This window comes from Bubalus kerabau, chromosome 16 (assembly GCF_029407905.1).
Source record: "Bubalus kerabau isolate K-KA32 ecotype Philippines breed swamp buffalo chromosome 16, PCC_UOA_SB_1v2, whole genome shotgun sequence".
NCBI classification, from domain to species: domain Eukaryota; kingdom Metazoa; phylum Chordata; class Mammalia; order Artiodactyla; family Bovidae; genus Bubalus; species Bubalus kerabau.
The window spans coordinates 14,783,082-14,801,574 of NC_073639.1; the positions used below are offsets into that span (position 1 = coordinate 14,783,082).

At 42.2% G+C, this 18,493-nt stretch overlaps 1 protein-coding gene and 1 non-coding gene across 2 annotated transcripts in view; one reads left to right on the forward strand and one right to left on the reverse strand.

Annotated features, from left to right (window-relative positions):
• The window catches only part of EDNRA (endothelin receptor type A), a 77,229-nt gene extending 64,859 nt beyond the window's left edge, over positions 1-12,370 (reverse strand). The window contains exons 1-2 of the mRNA XM_055550579.1: positions 11,769-12,370; positions 6,947-7,443 (exon numbers count right to left, since the gene is read on the reverse strand). Coding sequence (XP_055406554.1) covers positions 6,947-7,366 — 420 coding nt within the window. The 5' untranslated portion in view covers positions 7,367-7,443; positions 11,769-12,370. The remainder of the gene's footprint in view (positions 1-6,946; positions 7,444-11,768) is intronic.
• LOC129630480 (U6 spliceosomal RNA) lies at positions 1,772-1,875 on the forward strand. The gene has a single exon (XR_008703733.1). It is a non-coding gene; the product is annotated as a U6 spliceosomal RNA (small nuclear RNA).
• Positions 12,371-18,493: the final 6,123 nt, after the last annotated feature.

The window sequence follows — 18,493 nt, forward strand, 5'->3', positions numbered from 1 at the left end:
GAATGATGGAATTACTGCAACACACACACACACACAGTGTGTATGAGAAAATTCTTTTCTCAAAAGTAAAGCATTTATGCATCACTATTTCAGTTCAGAACACAGCAGCCTCTTCCATGATCTGTCCTGTTTGATGAAGAAGTATCAGTCACAATGTTCTGAACATCCCAACACCTTCCCAGTGAGAAGGGGACTGAAAGCATCTCTCAGCCCTGGGAACAATCCTGCCGTGATGCATGGTTTCCATCCCCCATCACCGAAATGGGAATAACTGTGCTGTGAGCCAAATGCTGAGGGTTAGCTGAGTAACCTCACATGAGAATAATTACTTAACAGGACCATGAGAGAAAGCAATGAGATTCCCAGACACAGGAAACGAAAAGTCAGAAGGGGAGGTAGAGTTGGAGAGGGTTCTGAAGCCTTTTCAGACAGCAACTTCCTTATAATAAACAGCAAATTGGGTAATAAATTTATCACTCTGTCATTTAATATGTACATATATCCTTAGGTCAGCTAGTTAGCATAATGAACTTTTACAATCTTCCTGTGTCTCAGCCATGCCAAAAAATCAATCTGTTTCCTGTTCTCTAAAGAGCAAATAAAATGTTTGATGATATGAATGTGCATTTTGATATTCCAAATCACTTGTAGGTTGAATATTTCAGTCAAAACCACAATTACAAGTATGCTGAAGGACTGTGTATTGCACAGAAATCTTGAAACGAGATTCTTTAATTGGTTACACCACTCAAGAGAGACGAAATTAAACAATATAATGCCAGAACCATAGAAAAAGAACTCTTGACCTCTAAAGACAAAGGGAAAACGATCCTGTGATAGTGCATCTATTTCTCTCCTAGATTTATGGACTTTGAGCTATCCTGGTTTGCAGGGGAATAGTAGAGATTCAATAAATTCAAAAAGCAAGCCTGTCTTTAGATCTGGAATTGCATGGGAGAAAAACATTCTTATAGAGACAAATACAGTGCATTTTTCTTATTTTGCTCATTCGTCAAGTAGTTTTGAAACTGGGCACACTGTTGGATGTGGAGAAACCGTGATAAATGAGAATGATGGCAGCAGGCGTCAGGGGACCTGCAGTCTAGGCGGGGCAGACAGGCAAGGGGACTGACAGAGACAATAGAGCGTGTGTTCCGTGCTCTTACGGGCTTAACAGAGAGTGTCCTGGGAGCCCAGGAGAAAGGCCCTGACCCAGTCTAGGTCAGGCATGCTTGCCACACAAAGAGATGCTGCAGCTGGGATCTGAAGAATACAGTGGAATAAACCAGAGGAGGCATGAGGGAGAATACTTCAGGTAGAAGGATCGTCTTGCTTAGCTTGGTTAGCTGGATAAAGAGGAGTAGATGAGAAGCATGGAGAGATGAGGCCGAGTCAGAGACACCTAACATGACATGATGAGCTGGGCTATAGGGTACCAAACAAGGAGACAGAAAGCTCAGTGAAGGGACACATTCTCTTTCTGAAAATTTAGGGAATACCTAATTTTATGATTAGAGTGCTATTACTGGAATATATGAGAAAGGCCTATTTTTATCTGCTTGATGTTGAGTAAAAGGCAAACCTCATGATTATATATGCAGTGGTGGGTAATTTGATCAGCCTGGGAGAGTAGTATGTGCAGACCATAGAGAATACACTGTGCCTTGTTTGTAAATGAAGACTCCCTCCGACAGATCAACATCATCGTCCTTATCATCATCAATATTTTAATTTGAAGGTCTCAGAAAAATCAGATTAGAAGTGTGTTTTGGTGCTCATTTCAGCAGCACATATACTAAAACTGGAACGATACAGCTATTATCATGGCCCCCAGGCAAGGATGACATGCAAATCTGTGAAGTGTTCCTATATTTTTTTACTTATCTATGAAACAGAAAGGGACCCACAGACATAGAGGACAGACTTGTGGTTGCCAAGGGGGAGGTAGGGTGGGAGAGGAAGGGTTGGGAGTTTGGGATTAGGAGATGCAAACTCTTATCGATAGGATGGATAAACAACAAGGCCCTACTATATAGCACAGGGAACTAGATTCAATATCTGGTGAAAAACCATAATGGGAAAGAAGATGAAAAAGGCTATATCTGTATGACTGAATCACTTTGCTGTACAGCAGAAATTAACACAACCTTGTCAATCAACTCTACTTCAGTGGGAAAAAAAAGAAGTTAATTTTAATCACATCATTTTGACATGGTTTTGTTAAATCGTATTAAAAAGCGCTTATTGCACAGGTTCTATGTTTGAGGCATATGCTTTATATGCTGGGGAAATTTGTGTCCAACACAGATATTGCCCTGGTGATTTGAGGTGTCCGGAAACAACTCTTGTATGGCTGCCCAAACAAGATGGATTCCCGTTGCACAAGATGTCAAAGTCTGTGTGAATATGGAGATAAACTGGCTTTGTGTGAACGTCTCTGGTTTCCACATTGCTCAGATCCTCTGCCAGAGCAACATATTGGGAACCTTGGCTTTTCATTGCAAAATATCCTTGATCATTTCGTACAGAAATTGTATTTGTTTATTTTTTATTGTTGTCCTCAGGAAGAGGTGGTTGCTTGGAGTGGACGCAATTAGTCGACAACTAATTACTGGATGTGTCCCTGGCTGCTTAGCTTGTTCTCAGAGATCTGCCTTACCCTACCCGCTAAGTGGAGCCGTTACTCACCCACAGTATTGTCTACAACGCCACTGGTTCCAGCTCCCCCCTGTGATGACATTTCCATGCCAAGTCCCTGGGCTCAGCTGCTTCCCTCTTCCCAGGGCTGCCATTCTCATCCTCTCCATTCTGCTTCCTTCCGACATATATTTCCCCACACTCCTGTTTCTACTTAAGAGGCTGAGGTGCAATGGCTTATGGGCATATCTGTGTGCACCCCTGAGTTAACTGTTATCCTGAAAGCACATGGCATCACCGACTCGATGGACATGGGTTTGAGTAAGCTCTGGGAGTTGGTGATGGACAGGGAAGCCTGGCATGCTGCAGTCCATGGGGTCACAAAGAGTCGGACATGACTGAGCGACTGAACTGAACTTAGAGCACATGATAAGAAGCTTTGGCCCACCCATGCACCAACATCACTTTTAGGGTTTCCACTCTATTCAAGTTTAAAACCTCTCTCCCTAAAGTTGACATAAATGAGTCATTAAAAATATATATATAATTATTAGATTCCATACTTCTAATCTACATTGTAATTGAGTCATTAGGGGGTATTTTTGGATTCGAAACACAGATACAATGCTTTGTTTTGTCATTGTAATGAATGTAAATATTTTATATACAGATTGATCTATTTTGCTACGTTTTTGCCTTCCTTGAAAATTCAGGATATCAGATAGTGTAATTCTTGACAGATTGAATCCATCATCAGTTTGGTTATAAGTGTGACTATTTGAAAGGGTCTACTAACTCCTTTTCTCTCCTCTCTCCTATTTTTGTCAGTCTCCTCATGAAGCTAATGATATGTTGTTGTTTTTTTTTTGTACAATTCAAAATTAGGGTAATCCCTTGATAAACAATAGCATTCATTCAACATTGCCATTTGAAAGGCAACAAGATAATTGGCATTTATTTGCGTCCTTTGGTTCCTTCTACTTTATAGTTTATTGTCTCAGTCTGATTTTTACTATCAGGTAATGTGTGTGTGTGCGTGTGTGTGTACTCGCACGAGTGTAAACAAGGCCAGAGGAATTTCTCTTCACTTTTTGGGTTATTTCTTCTCCATGCAATGTATATAACTTAAGACCTAATTCATTTTTAAATTCAGGATTTGTACATGCTTCAGCAGAGGCAATTCGGTGACTATATCCAGCCTCAGGGTGGAGAACGTTACTTAGGGGGAGTGAGGCATCCGGACAAGAGCTGCACATGCGTGTTAGGAGGAAGAAGCAGGAGCTCTTGGGGGTGTCCAAGCAGAGAAGCACGTGATAAGCACAAGCAATGTCCATTACAGCCTGGAGGAAGAAATCCTGACATGACAGACATCGACAAGGAAACCTGGAAATTCAGATGTGTAGTGAACACCTCTTCCATGCCCACAGAGCATCGCAAGCCACCCAACACCAGCTGCATGGGATGATGACTGAACAGAAACAGCCTAGTCGTCTGAGGCTGGCCGCACTGCTCTTCCAGTACATCAATACATGGAACGGTTTCAGTGCAACCTCTTTCAAAGTGAAAGAAAGATAACAAAATGTGAATAGAAAGAACACTTTGTCACACACTCTCCTTTTTATTGTAATAGTCTAATCAGCAGGTCTAGCTTGCCGCCTGTACGCTGCTTTCACTTATTCTGATTCTAACCTAACTCAATGCAATGTTTGCCCTCTGGAGACACCTTAGAACTGAGTCTAAAAAGCAACTGATGGAACTCTTAAACACAATGACCTGTGAGATTTGAAAACTTATCTTTCTTTGAGGAACAGGCATGTCCTTTCAACCAGTCTTCTTTCAACCTAATTCTAATAGTAGGGGAGATAAAGAAGCTTCATGCATCCCTTTAATAGAATGTTCTTCAAGCCTGTGCACTTTTCACTGGTACCTAAACATAACGGTACAGTGAGATTGGATGGCTACTATTTTGCCCTGAAATACAGAGACAACTTGACATGGTCAGAGGAATCCACAGGTCTGATGTGTGAGACTTCAAGGCATCAGACTCTTATAGCAGGAGGCAGCTTGCTTAGAAGGAATTCTCTTGACTCTCTCAGGCAGAAGTCAGAGAAACAGTAACATCTTATGGTTTCCTAACCTAGACAAGAGGACTGCCAGGAGGAAGTAGAAATAACTCTTGAATATTGTGAGACTTTTATGCTCACTCCAGTGCTTTTCTCTTTTCCCCTGAAAGAAGACTGAAATGACTAAAGAGTAATTTTTTTTTTAACCCCAAAGGTTTACTTGCTAAAATAACTGTTGGTTAAATGACTCATTACATGAGTTTTAGAAAAACAGGAATTATACAAAAGTACTCCCACAACAAAGAAACACATCAAACTGTCCACATTGTTGAAAACGGCAGTATAAAGTACTGGATTCCCAAGATGGAAGACTTATAAGGTCAAATAAGGAAGTGCTAGTTTTCACGCATTGCTGTATGAATGTAAAACAAAGCTTTATTTGAATTTTCACCAAATTTGGAGATATTCCATGTGATCTGACTTAAAATGTTATTATGGCATAGAAACAAAGTTTACTCTGGTGAATGGCAGGTAGCACCTCCAAGAGATAAGTCTCCTTCTCAGCAGATACTGATGTGCCTATTAATTCAGAGACAGTTCTGTTGTTTTCCTGAGCCATAATGGGTTGGTTAACTAGCTGTATAAATGTGAATAATCAATGTTTATTTAATAATCCACACCATGATTGTGAATAAGTCATGTCAACATTTTTTAATCTCTTACTAAAGAGATGTCTTGAGGAAGCTAGGTTGAGTACATATACTATTTCACAAAGAGAAAATAAAAAACTTTTGAAAAGAAAAAAAAATAAAGTTCTGTAGCATATGCGAAATAGTTTAAATTATTTACACATTTGCCTATTTACAATTTTGCCTCCTAATTTGGTTCTGAAATTCTGCTTTAAGTTCAAATAGAAAACACATGTGTTCATGCCCTTCTGTGGAAAGAGATGGTACGTGATTTTTAACTTTTTGTTGTCTAATTCCCCCAATTCGGCAACCAGTGTATCGGAATAATTGTGAGATGATTTATTTCCTTGTAATGTTCAAAGTTTTCATCAGTGTTTTCATCTTTGTTGTCAGACCACTGCTTTTTCTAGTTGGCTAGTGTCATTTCCCCACGGTTGGAGTCTATCTACTTAAAACCGAGAGGCTATTATTTCTCGTAAAACTAATCATGTCTGTAACTGACAAAACTTTCCACTTTCAGTCATATTTCAGAGTATTCTTGCTCAGAATAGTTTTGTTTCTTCAGATAATACATAGAAGAAAAAAAAAAAAAAGAAGGCTGAGGAACGTGCTTTCCCTGGGCTAGGAATAAAGACATTCCAAAACATCTGGCAAAGATCATGAAATTTCATTTGAATTTTAGCTCATTTGAATTCTTGCAGCAGTTTTCCCCTCACAACCACTAAACCAAATATGGAATGGCTAATTCCTTTTGGCTGTAGTTGTTCTGGTACTAACTAGTCCAGAGAGCAAGCTGATCACACCAACAACGGGTGAGTTATCCTTTTCTCCCACCCAGGCACTAACTTGGGTCCTACTGCCTAGCTCTGGACAGTGGGAGCACGCAGGCACACAGTGGGTGCTCCATAAATGTAAGCCGAAACCAGGAAGGAGGCAGCAGTAAGCCAATGCCTGTTTTAAATGGTTTTAGCAACACTGCTCAGCATGGTCACCACTGGCTTGCCATCACGTGCACCCTGTTATCTCTAAGTCACCCAGATAACTGCAGAAGCCAGCATGACCTTTGACTTCAATCAGCCAGACAGTCAAAATAAAACAAGCCCTCTCATTTCAAGTCACACTGAGGATATCTGGCTCCCAGAGAGCATCACGCTGAAAAGGTAACTAAAACTGAAGATATATTTATTTTAAATACTTGTTGGGCTCAGTAGGTCTCAGCCCAGAAATGGAATCTCAGAAACATCCACTGCTCTTTTCCCATATTGCCCATCCACTCAGCCAGTTTAGGACTGGCATGAGAACCCCATTCATGGAAGACCATAACTTTGAAGAGTCATCCCTGAGATACTCTTTTGTTAATAAATAAGTCAGAAAATCAGTGTCACATTGAAGAAATAATAAAAATTATGTGTCACCCAGTTTCAAGACAGCAGAAATGGCTCTCAGTAAAAGCACAGACTGAAATTCCAAAGGACAGAAAGGTCTGTAGCACCTCTCTCAACTGTGGAACCAGAGCATGCATGCCAACCTGCAAACGCACGTGTGGTGATTCCCTACCTTAAATACATTGATAGGGAGATCAATGACCACATAGATAAGGTCTCCAAGGGCAAGGCTGGCTATCAGCGCGTTGGGGCCATTCCTCATGCACTTGTTCTGGTAAATGATCCTGAGCAGGGTTGCATTCCCCACCATTCCCACGATGAAAATAGTACATGATATCACAGTGTTAATGTATTTGAAAGCTGAAGTAATCTTAGTCTGTTGTGGGCAATAGTTGTGCATTGAGCCATTGCTGGGGAGGGCCAAATTCGTGGGTTGATGTGTGGTCACCACGAAGCTGAGTTCTGTCCCATGGAAAGTCGTGACACCGTCCACATGGAGGCTTAGGTTTGTGCTGTAGCTTTCAGGGTTATCACTGATGACACCTCCAACCAGCGCCACCCAGAAGGACACCCTGAGCCAAAAGGTTTCCATCTCGATGCAAATTTCAGGAAATGTCACTTAATCTGTTGATTTGACACCCTCTTTTTTTTTTTTTTTTCTTTCTCCACCTGGAAAAAGAAAAGAGAAAAAATGATTTTGGTTACAAATCCAGCTGCCAGTAAGATTGCAGTCGATGATAATTTACTGCTTCAATTAAAAAGCAGGATTTATTTGGTAAGTAGATAAGATAACATCTGTGTCAGGTTACCCCATGTCAGAACAAAAGCAGACAAGATCAAAGCTATTAGGGCAAGTGATATCTCTGTATCTCAGCCTCTGCCTCTGTCTCTCTCACCTTTCTCCATAGCTATACCTACATCTGGGGCTTCCTGGGTGGCTCAGTGGTGAAGAGTCTGCCTGCAATACAGAAGATGCAGGAGATGCCTCAGGTTCAATCCCTGGGTTGGGAAGATCCCCTGGAGGAGGCATGGCAAACCACTCCAGTATTCTTGCCTGGGAAGTCCCATGAACAGAGGAGCCTGGCAGGCTACAGTCCATAGGGTCACACAGAATCGGACTGAAGCAACTGAATACTAGTGCACACATCTACATCTAGATTATAATATGAATGTCATTATAATATAAAATGACAATTTTCCTTTTAAGTAGTGCAGAAGTTACTTTCTTTTCTCCCTTACACTTAGGCTGATAGCCTGAAGTACAGAAAATCTTCAAGAGTTGAGATAACAATATTTTATTTACTAATGGAAAAGACATTATATACTGAGTGAAAGTCATATAGTAGTAAGGCATAAAATCACCAAATTTTATAATTAACAATCTAGTATTTCAACATGTGTGCTGTTAACATGTGTGTATTTCTATGATGAACATAGAAATAAAATGCACGTGTGTGTTTAATAAAATAGAAATAAAATGCAGCTCAGGTGCTATTAAGTATTATGTTCACTGAAAATCAGAACTGTGATTAAACCATCAATACATTTAACAATCTTAGTCAATTAAAAATAAGATAGTTGATAAAGACAGAATATTTATTTTACTAAAAACCTGGATGAATAATGTGTACAATCTACATCTTTTTGGAGGGGTGGGCATTGCACAGCATGTGGGATCTTAGTTCCCTGACCAGGGATTGAATACATGCCCCCTGCTTTGGAAGCCTGGAGTCTTAACCACAGGAAGTCTTAACCTTCAGGGAAGTCCAATCTACATCCTCTGACAGGAGTTTTTTGCTCTTCCATTTGTCAGAAATTACTATAAGAATATTTGTCAATGAGTAGCACTAGGAGTAATGGACTTTCCCAGACCAGGTGTACTATTTGATTTTCCAAATATCCTTTATACATTCTTTAAACATCCTTTATAGCTACATTGATTCTGACCAGCCATTTACCACGTTGAGCACTTCACACGTGTGATGTCATCTCATCCATACAATGACCATGAGAACTATGTATCTGTTTCCATTATAAACACAGGGAAACAGGCTCAGGAAGGTCAAGTAGCTTGTCAAGACCATAGTTGATGTGGCCCTTCTATGACACCAAGGCAGGTGAGTCTGCCTTTGAATCTGAGCTCCTAACTGCTAGACTGTACACTCACTTAGCACTTAAAATGTTCAACAATGTTTCAAGCATTCTGAAGAAGCAACAGGCATTGCAGGGTACTTAGATATGATTTCAAAAGACCATTTCATTGTTTTGTTTTAGTCACTCGTAGAGAGCAAGTGGTCCTTCTTGTTCAGGAAGTCTAGATTTCTACTTCAATGCTTAAAGAAAAGATGCTGGGAAAATGAGGGAGGTTGGTGATTACACAACAAACATATATAAAATTGCTCTTCCCATTTTTATCTTTTGGATATTTTCTGTGAGTTTTTGTGAATCTTTCATTTACAATATAGTGTGTACATATGATGAACACACCCAGGTCACAATTTAAGCTTTAAGAATTGTGTCCTTTTGAGTCTATCCATCGTTGATATCAACCATTTTTAGGAGTTTGACAGTTATCTTGGTTATTAATAAAGCTTAGGGCTTAGTCAATATATGAAGAAATAAGATTTATTCAAAATGTACAGAAGGTCTAAAGTAAATGTAAGGTGCAATACTGTATACTTTTGCCTTCCCCAGAGATTTTTTCCCTAGGAACCTGAATTAATAATAACATTTGGGACTTCCCTGGTGGTCCAGTGGTTAAGACACTGTGATTTCACTGCAGGGAGCATGGGTTCCATCCCTGGTCAGGAAACTATGCCATGAGGCCAAAAAAAAGTTTATGTACTATGGTAATCTATTTATACACCTATTTGTTATCTGAATTGAGCTTTACAACTCTAGGTAGGCAGGGAGAATATCATGAGGAAACAGTCTTGAAGAAGTTACATTTTTGTGACCAAGAAGTGGTAGGACAGGTATAACCCTTCACTCTAATTAATCATAGGACTTGACTCAGTCTGATTAAATGATTCAGATATCAATTTTTCTAAGCTATGAGCATACTGGGCATACGGTTCTGCCTAGACAATTTTAATTATTGGATTGGCCAAAAAGTTTATTTGGGTTTTTTGTACCAGCTTATGGAAAAGCCCAAATGAACTTTTTGACCAAGTCAAATAGTATGCAGTTTTTTTTTCCCCCTTGTGTCTTACAGTTTGGAGTATCTGACAAAATATTGATAGACCTATGAAACGCCGCTATTTCAATTACACAGTGGTGATCAGGACTCCACTCCACACCGTTCCAAGAATAAAGCACATCGTCACCCTCCTCTTTAGATCAGAGATGGAAAAAAGGAAATTCTTCAATATCTTATGCTATTTAATGACTAATGCCTTCCAGTTTCCCAATGGGAATGAACCTTAATGAGTTTTCTTCAAAGTAAGAGACAAGAAGGCCTGTCTCAGAAATGGAATGGCTCTCTGCCCATCATAGTCTGCTAGGAGGATATTTTGTGAACGGGCCTGGCTAGGTGGTTCACAAAAGTAGCACTACTGTTTGAACATCAGCACTTTGGTTCACTTGGTGAGCTGATTACAGCAAGAGTTGAGTCTTATCAAAGCTGTGGGTTCTTATCAAAATGTGAGCCGGCTACCATAAAAACCACTTGCCTCCCTCCTCCAACAGTGACACCATTTCTGAAGTCATCTCTCTCAGCCCTGTCTGTACACACATGGAGCTGCAGAACTAAGGTATACTTGGCCAAGGCATGAAGCTGCCTTATGATCATTGGGTTAAAGACACAAAACCAAAGGGAAAAAGCCCTCTGAACTGCGTGTTCCTCCAAGGATGAGTCTTAGCTCATCTCCATGGACCTAGTCACCCTGGCTTCAGATCATCACTCATCATCAGTCATAGCTCTGGTGAAGCCTCTCAGGTTCAGACCTGAGGAACCTGGTTTACAGATTCAGCATTCTTCATATTTGGGGTCTAAGGATCTGCTGGAGTTCAAAAGCTATTATGAAGCAAGAGGACTCTATCCTGATGCATCTGGGGACTCTCCGGATCAAAGTTCACCAAATTCGTGATTTGGAAATTCCAACCTTACCCACACGGCATGAGTTTAGAGCAGGTAATTTACATGAAATGATTGCCAAGGTATTTCTCAATTAGTTAACACAAATCGGAGGGTGGGGGCGAGGGAGCCATAAATAATCTACAAGAGAAAAAAAAACCACACAGATAAACTAGGAACTTTTAAATAAGTTTTACCCCCAACTTTGGTGGGTTTTGCTCACTGAGTAAGAAATTAGTAACTCTCTTGACTGACAACGCCTGTCTTTAATATGCCTCCCGGCCCACCCCCTCTGCCGCCAAGTACCCGGAACGCCATTAGGACGGCGTAAACAGAGGCTGATTATGTAGGAACGGCCCTTGTTTTCCGCACGTGAAGGGCGACAAGTGTCCTTTAAAGGAGGACACAGAACAAAACGCCCAGACCTCCACAGGCAGGTTTCCAAAGTAGCTGCCCTGGGGGTTCTCCAAAAACATCTTTCCCAAACACATCCGCCCCTCACACCCGGTGCCCTTGGCTACCCTTGGCACGTCCCGGGCGTGCCGGAGCAGCGGGCTGCGGGGCAAACTTCACAAGCGGGCTTTGGAGCCAGCGACAGGGGCGTGATGGTCCACAAAGTTCTCGCACGCCTGGAAAAGGGAGACCCAGGTTTTCTTTTGACGAAAACTCCGCCGCCCGCCCGGGAAGGCTGAGGGGCTTTGGATCAGTTTCCCAAACCCCAAACTTTCCCGGGCGCGCACCCGCCCAGGAAGGCGCCCGCGCAGCCACGCGCCCCCGCGGGCAGGTGATGCCAGCCCCGGTGCAGGATGTGCCGGCGCCGGGCGACAACGCTCGGAGGTCCCCTCTCCTCCCTACGCAGGGACCCACCAGTGTCTCCCCCACCCGACTCTGGACCCGGAGAGGAAAGAGTTGCACCGACCGTGGAGCTCCGCTGGCTCAGACGGCTGCCCGGTCCGTGTGCGGCGCCCGGGCAAGTTGAAGCCGAGCCGGCGAAGGTGAATGGCGAGTGTCCCGGGATCCGGCGCGGCGGCGGCCCGGGTTGCACCGTTGCCTCCGCTTCGGAAAACTTCCTGGGCACGGCTTCTCTGGGGAGGTCCTCCCCGAGCCGCCAGGCTTCAGCCACCGGAGGGGGGGGCGGGGGGGGACGCGGATGGAGCTTCTCCACCTCTGGTCCGCAATCGCCAGACCAAAGGGCTGGCTGTGCGCGCGCGCGCGGGTGTTCTCAAGAAAAAGAAAACTCCGAAGGAACGCGCCTCGCGTCTGTCCTCCCCTTCTCCTCCCAAAGCTCCCAGATCTACTCCACTCTGAGGCGGCGAGAATGTCCCAGCCTTCCAGCCCTCCAGGGATGCAGCCACTATAAGGCACTAGGCGGCCGCCCCCTCCCAGGCCCTGAAGGGCAGGAGTCTTTTTAACTATTTCCTTCCTGAAATGAAAGTGGTGGTGGTGCGGGGGCGGTCGTCGAGGAGGAGGGTAGTTTAACAAACGAGGCCCAGAACTAAGGAAGGGCTTGCTGAGAAACCTTTCCCTCCCCAGTGAGTCAGGCAGATTTGATCTGCATGGAGCAGCTGCAGAGAGTCAGGGTCCGGAACCAGCGGTTTATGCTCTGCGTTCCCTGCCCCTTTGCTTGGCTTCTAAGCTCCCTCTTAAGTTTATAGCAAGTTAAAGTGCTGGGAAAGATTGAAGGCAAAAGGAGAAGGGGGCGGCAGAGGATGAGATGGTTAGGTTGCATCACCCATTCAGTGGACACGAATTTGAGCAAACTCCAAGAGATAGTGAAGGACAGGGAAGCCTGGTGTGCTGCAGTCCACGGGTGGCAAAGAGTCCAGCAGAACTTTGCAACTGAACAGCAACACCAAAGAGCCCGTGTGCACAGCAGCTGACTGTTTCAAGGACGTTTTGTGTCTATGTTGTCCCTTGAAGGCTATATACTACTGGCTCAGGGTAAAATAGGAGCTCCTGAAGAGACTGTGGAAGGGTCCAGTGGGTGGCTCTGAGAAACTTATGATTCCTCAAGAAATCCAATCAGGGAGGGTGCAGATGCTGCCGAAGGTGGGTTTCAACAGTTTTATCTTAAATGGGAATATGGGAGAGGAGATGAGGCAGATGAGGAAAAGAAATCAAAACTCCTTAAAAAGGAAACCCTCATACGCTCTTGATGGGCACGTAAATTGGTGCAGCCACTGTGGAACACAGTAGGGAGATTTCTTGAAAAACTAAAAATAGAGCTACCATATGATCCAGCAATTCCACTCCTAGGTATATCTCTGAAGAAAACTGAAAACACTAATTCAAAAAGATACATGCACCCCAGTGCATTATTTATAATCACCAAAATTTGGAAGCACCCCAATTATGCATCAATAGATGAATGGGTAAAGCAGTTGTTGTTCAGTCACTCAGTCATGTTTGACTCTTTGTGAGCCCATGGACTGCAGCACACCAGGCTCCCCTGTCCTTTACCATCTCCCAGAGCTTGCTCAAACTCATGTCTATTGAGTCAGTGATGCCATCCAACCATCTTGTCCTCTGTCATCCCCTTCTCCTCCTGACTTCAATCTTTCCTGGCATCAGGCTCTTTTCTAATGAGTCAACTCTTCGCATCAGGTGGCCAAAGTATTGGAGCTTCAGCTTCAGCATCAGTCCTTCTAATGAATATTCAGGACTGATTTCCTTTAGGATTGACTGGTTGGATCTCCTTGAAGACCAAGGGACTCTCACGAGTCTTCTCCAACACCACAGTTCAAATGCATCAGTTCTTCAGCGCTCAGTCTTCTTTATGTTCCAACTCTCACATTCATACATGACTACTGGAAAAACCATACCTTTGACTAGATGGACCTTTGTTGGCAAAGTAATGTCTCTGCTTTTTAATAAAGTACATATATATATTATGGAATACTACTAAGCCATAAAAAAACCCCCAAATTTTGCCATTTGCAACATGGATGGATTCAAAGGATATTATGTTTAGTGAAATAAGGCAGAGAAAGACAAGTACTGTATGTGATCACTTATATGTAGGATCTAAAGAATAAAACAAACTAATAAATATAAGAAGGAAATGACAAGTCACTCCAGTAATCTTGCCTGGAAAAGTCCATGGACAGAGGAGCCTGGTGGGCTATAATCCATGGTATCACAAAGAGCCAGACATGACTGAGTGACTAAAGAACAATAAATATAACAAAAAGAAACCACACAGATATAGAAAATGAATTAGTGGTTACCAGTGGGGAGAGAGAGGGGAGAGAGAAAACAGGAGTTGGGGATTAAGAAGTATAAGTTGCTATGTATAAAATAATCTACAAAGATATATAGCACAGGGAATATAGGTAATATAATAACTTTAAATGGAGTATAATCTGTAAAAATTGTGAATCACTACGTTATACTTGTAACTTACGTAATATTGTAAGTCAACTACACCTTGCTAAAAATCATGAGAGAATATTTAATAATCTGGTTGTTTAATATCAAGTAAATGATCAAAATAAAACATTCTATGGAAAAAAATTAATCAAGGGCTCCTTAGGGAAGACCTCACCTGGGAGTCCTTCAGTGCACTGTTGATGTGAGGCATGTTGTGGAAATGTGACTTTGGAGCACAGGTCACATTATATTCCAGACTGTTCTGATTATCAGCTGCAGCTAAAGAAAAATCACCCTAAAATGGTAGTGGTTTAAAACAACATACCTTACTCATCAATCTGCAATTTGGGCAGGGTTTGGCTGGGACAGATCATCCTCTTTATTGGGGCTGGAGGTTCCACTTCCAAGATAGTTTACTTTCTTGGTAATGAGTGTTGGGTTTTCTCCATGTGTGTCTCCCTACAAAGTGATTTATGTTTCCTCACAGAGTGGTGGCTGGGTTCCAAGAAGGCGTGTCCCAAGAGACAGGAAATGGTAGCTGCCAGTTTCTTAAAGTCTGGGTTTAGAAACTGATACAGTGTTACTCCTGCAGAATTCCTTTTCCTATTCCAGTTATTCCTATTAGTGAAGCAGTCATGGATCCCAGATTCAAGGTAAGGGGTTATCGACTTCACCTGTCAAGGCAAGACGTGTCAAAGGATTCAAGGTTCATTTTGTAATACTATGAAGAGATCCACTGAATACCACCATTGGAAAGGACCTTAATAGTCATCTAGTTCAATAGACTGGATATTAGCCTGTGCATTAATCTGTTCTATCTACAGCTTCCTCATGATGAAGAGTCAGTCAGTCAGAATATTTAATAGCTTTTATAAATAAATGTCTTTGTTTGCATTATAAAAGGTGCCACTTCAGGCACATGGCTTAGCAAGCTGACAATATTTTCAGGGAAGAAAATGTCCTATACCAGGGTTCAAACTGTGGCGTGTGAGACGTGTGTTGATTTTCAGCCTTTATTTACCTTGTGACCAGATGCACTTGGATGTCTGCACGACCTGCACAACTGAACATGTCAGTCTGTTCAGTCTCTGGTAGAGCACATCCGTCAGTCCCTCCCTTTTGGGACAGCTCATCCTGCTGTGGTACAGGTCTAATTATTCACAGTTTTTTCTTTACACTCATTAGGATCAGTTTAGTTCAGTCGCTCAGTCATGTATGACTCTTCGTGACCCAATGAATCTCAACACGCCAGGCCTCCCTGTCCATCACCAACTCCCGGAGTTCACTCAGACTCACATCCATCGAGTCAGTGATGCCATCCAGCCATCTCATCCTCTGTCGTCCCCTTCTCCTCCAGCCCCCAATCCCTCCCAGCATCAGAGTCTTTTCCAATGAATCAACTGTTCGCATGAGGTGGCCAAAGTACTGGAGTTTCAGCTTTAGCATCAGTCCTTCCAAAGAAATCCCAGGGCTGATCTCCTTCAGAATGGACTGGTTGGATCTCCTTGCAGTCCAAGGGACTCTCAAGAGTCTTCTCCAACACCACAGTTCAAAAGCATCAATTCCTGGATAGGTATTATCAAAAAGTAGAAAACAACAAGTGTTGGTAATAATGTGGAGAAATTGGAACCCGTGTGTGTTGCTGGTGGGAATGTAAATAGTGCAGCAGTTGTGGAAAACAGTTTAGCAGTTCCTCAAAAAATTAATCGTAAAATCACTGTAAGTCCATTTTGGGGTATATACCCAAAATAATTGAAAGCAGGAATTTGAACAGATATTCATATACATAATTCATAGCAGCATAATTTACAAAAGCCAAAAGATGGAAACTATTCAAATATCCATCTATGGATGAATGGACAAATAAAATGTAGTATGTACATGTAAATGAAATATTATTCAGGCTTATAAAGGAATACAATTCTGATACATGCTACAACATAGATGAAACTTGAAGACATTATGCTAAGTGAAATAAGCCAAATGCAAAAGGAGAGGTATTGCACCTCATTTAGGTGGTAGTTCTATGAGGTAGTTGAGAGCATAGAGACAGAAAGTAGAATGGTGGTTAAGAGGGACTCTGGGAAGGAGGATTTGTTGTTTAATGGGCTTCAGAGTTTCAGTATAGAATGATGAAAATGTTCTGGAGGAGGATGGTGGTAATGGTTGTACTTAATGCCACAACCATACACTTAAAAATGGTTAAAATGATAAATTGATTTTACGTATATTTTAACACAACAAAAAAATTCTTCCTGACATTAAGATGGAACCTTCCCACCTATAATATTATCTTTTGACCTGCTCTATAAGTTCATTAAAGAGCTTTCTGTCTCTCTGAGAAAGATCTTCAGGTACAAACAGATCTGTTTATGTGGATCGCCAGCATAGATCTGCCTTTGTAAGACACTGGAGTTGCCTCATTCTAGGTGAGAAGAATCCAAACCTTCCTTAGCTTTTGGAGATTTATTTTCTCATCCTCTCTGCTTTACTTTGGGGGAAATGACTTCAGTGGATTTTAAACCAGCTATTTAAATTACCTACCCTCTCCCCATAGCCAAGACTTTAAATACTTGCCCCACTTCTGTATTCTCTGCTTTATACTTTTAACAAACATATAATTTATATTTTCGACCAAAATTTTCAACTCAGCTCCCAAAGGTTGTTTATTTTCCCTGGAAGGTGGATTGGATGCAATATGCAGATCTTCTAGGTTGCAGGGAGTCTTTCTCAGGTGCACTAGACTTCGGGTTCAAGCTGCTCATTAAGTGGGGAATTACTGTAATGGCAGTTACAATGGTTTTTCTCAGTGTCGTATTATATGATCATTGATCCCCTGAAGAATAATTGCAGAAGATTAAGACATACTCAAGATAGCACTTAAAAAGCAACTTTTCTTGTGTCCTTGGGGTAAATGTTCTTATGAATTTAAGTTCCTTGATTCAAATGTGCAGACCCATTTCACAATTGCTAATTCCTTAGCTCCTCAAATCTGAACTGCAATAAAGGGTCTGAATCTCGCAGTGTGAACCACAGAGATATAAAGGCTGGACAGCTGGTTGTGAGAAGAGAGACTGAGAGATTGGGGAAGCGCACACCAGATCCTGAACCTGTTAGAGCAGCACTGGGCATTATCAGAGCTGAGACTTGCTGTTGGCAGTGAGTATCACTGGTCTGGAGGCGAAAAAGCAAGCCCTGGGAGTTGAAGGTCCGTTTTTAATCTAAATTCACAAAAGGAAGTATTCTAAACTGTTGCTTTTCAAATAAATGATTGATTATTTAATTTGGCTGCACTGGGTCTGAGTTGCAGCTCGTGGGCTCTCTAGTTGTAGTACGTGGGGGCCCAGGAGTTGCAATGCTCAGGCTTAGTTACCTTAGTTACCCTGCAGTATGTGGGATCTTAGTTCCCAACTAGGGATTGTCCCCTGCTTTGGAGGGCGGATTCGTGACCATTAAATTGCCAGGAAAGTCCCTCTAAAGTGTTTTCTGACTGCAACAGTGTTTTGCACCTGGTGGTCAAGACTGCAGGATATCTCATCAAAATATACTGAAGGTAGAATGTAGCCCCGGAGAAGGCAATGGCACCCCACTCCAGTACTCTTGCCTGGAAAATCCCATGGACAGAGGAGCCTGGTAGGCTACAGTCCAAGGGGTCATGAAGAGTTAGACACGACTGAGCGACTTCACTTTCACTTTTCACTTTCATGCATTAGAGAAGGAAATGGCCACCCACTCCAGTGTTCTTGCCTGGAGAATCCCAGGGACGGGGGAGCCTGGTGGGCTGCCGTCTATAGGGTCGCACACAGTCGGACACGACTGAAGCGACTTAGCAGCAGCAGCAGCAGCAGAATGTAGCCCAGGTGTTTTGTAAACTGCTGGTCGCCTCACTGGAGAACTGAAAAATCAAGCATCAATCATGATTGGCTGAGCAGATATTAGGTGTCCTCTTATGACATATTCCATCTGGCCCCAAATGTTTAACCTGAATCAAAACTTTAGCTATTCTTGTTTCCAGGAAAGATGGAAGATGAATACACAAGTTAAACAAATACCATGGAGAAGCAGATAGATAAATCCAGAAACTATGACATTTTACAGGACATCTAACCCTGTCTCTTCAATGAATTAATCAATTAAAAAAGGGATTTTTTTTTCTAGATTAGAAACATAAAGGAGTTACATTGTCCTGGATTGGATCCTGGTTTTCATAAACCAGTTATAGAGGACATTTTTTTTGAGAACTAGGAAAATTTAGATTTGGACTAGGCATTAGAT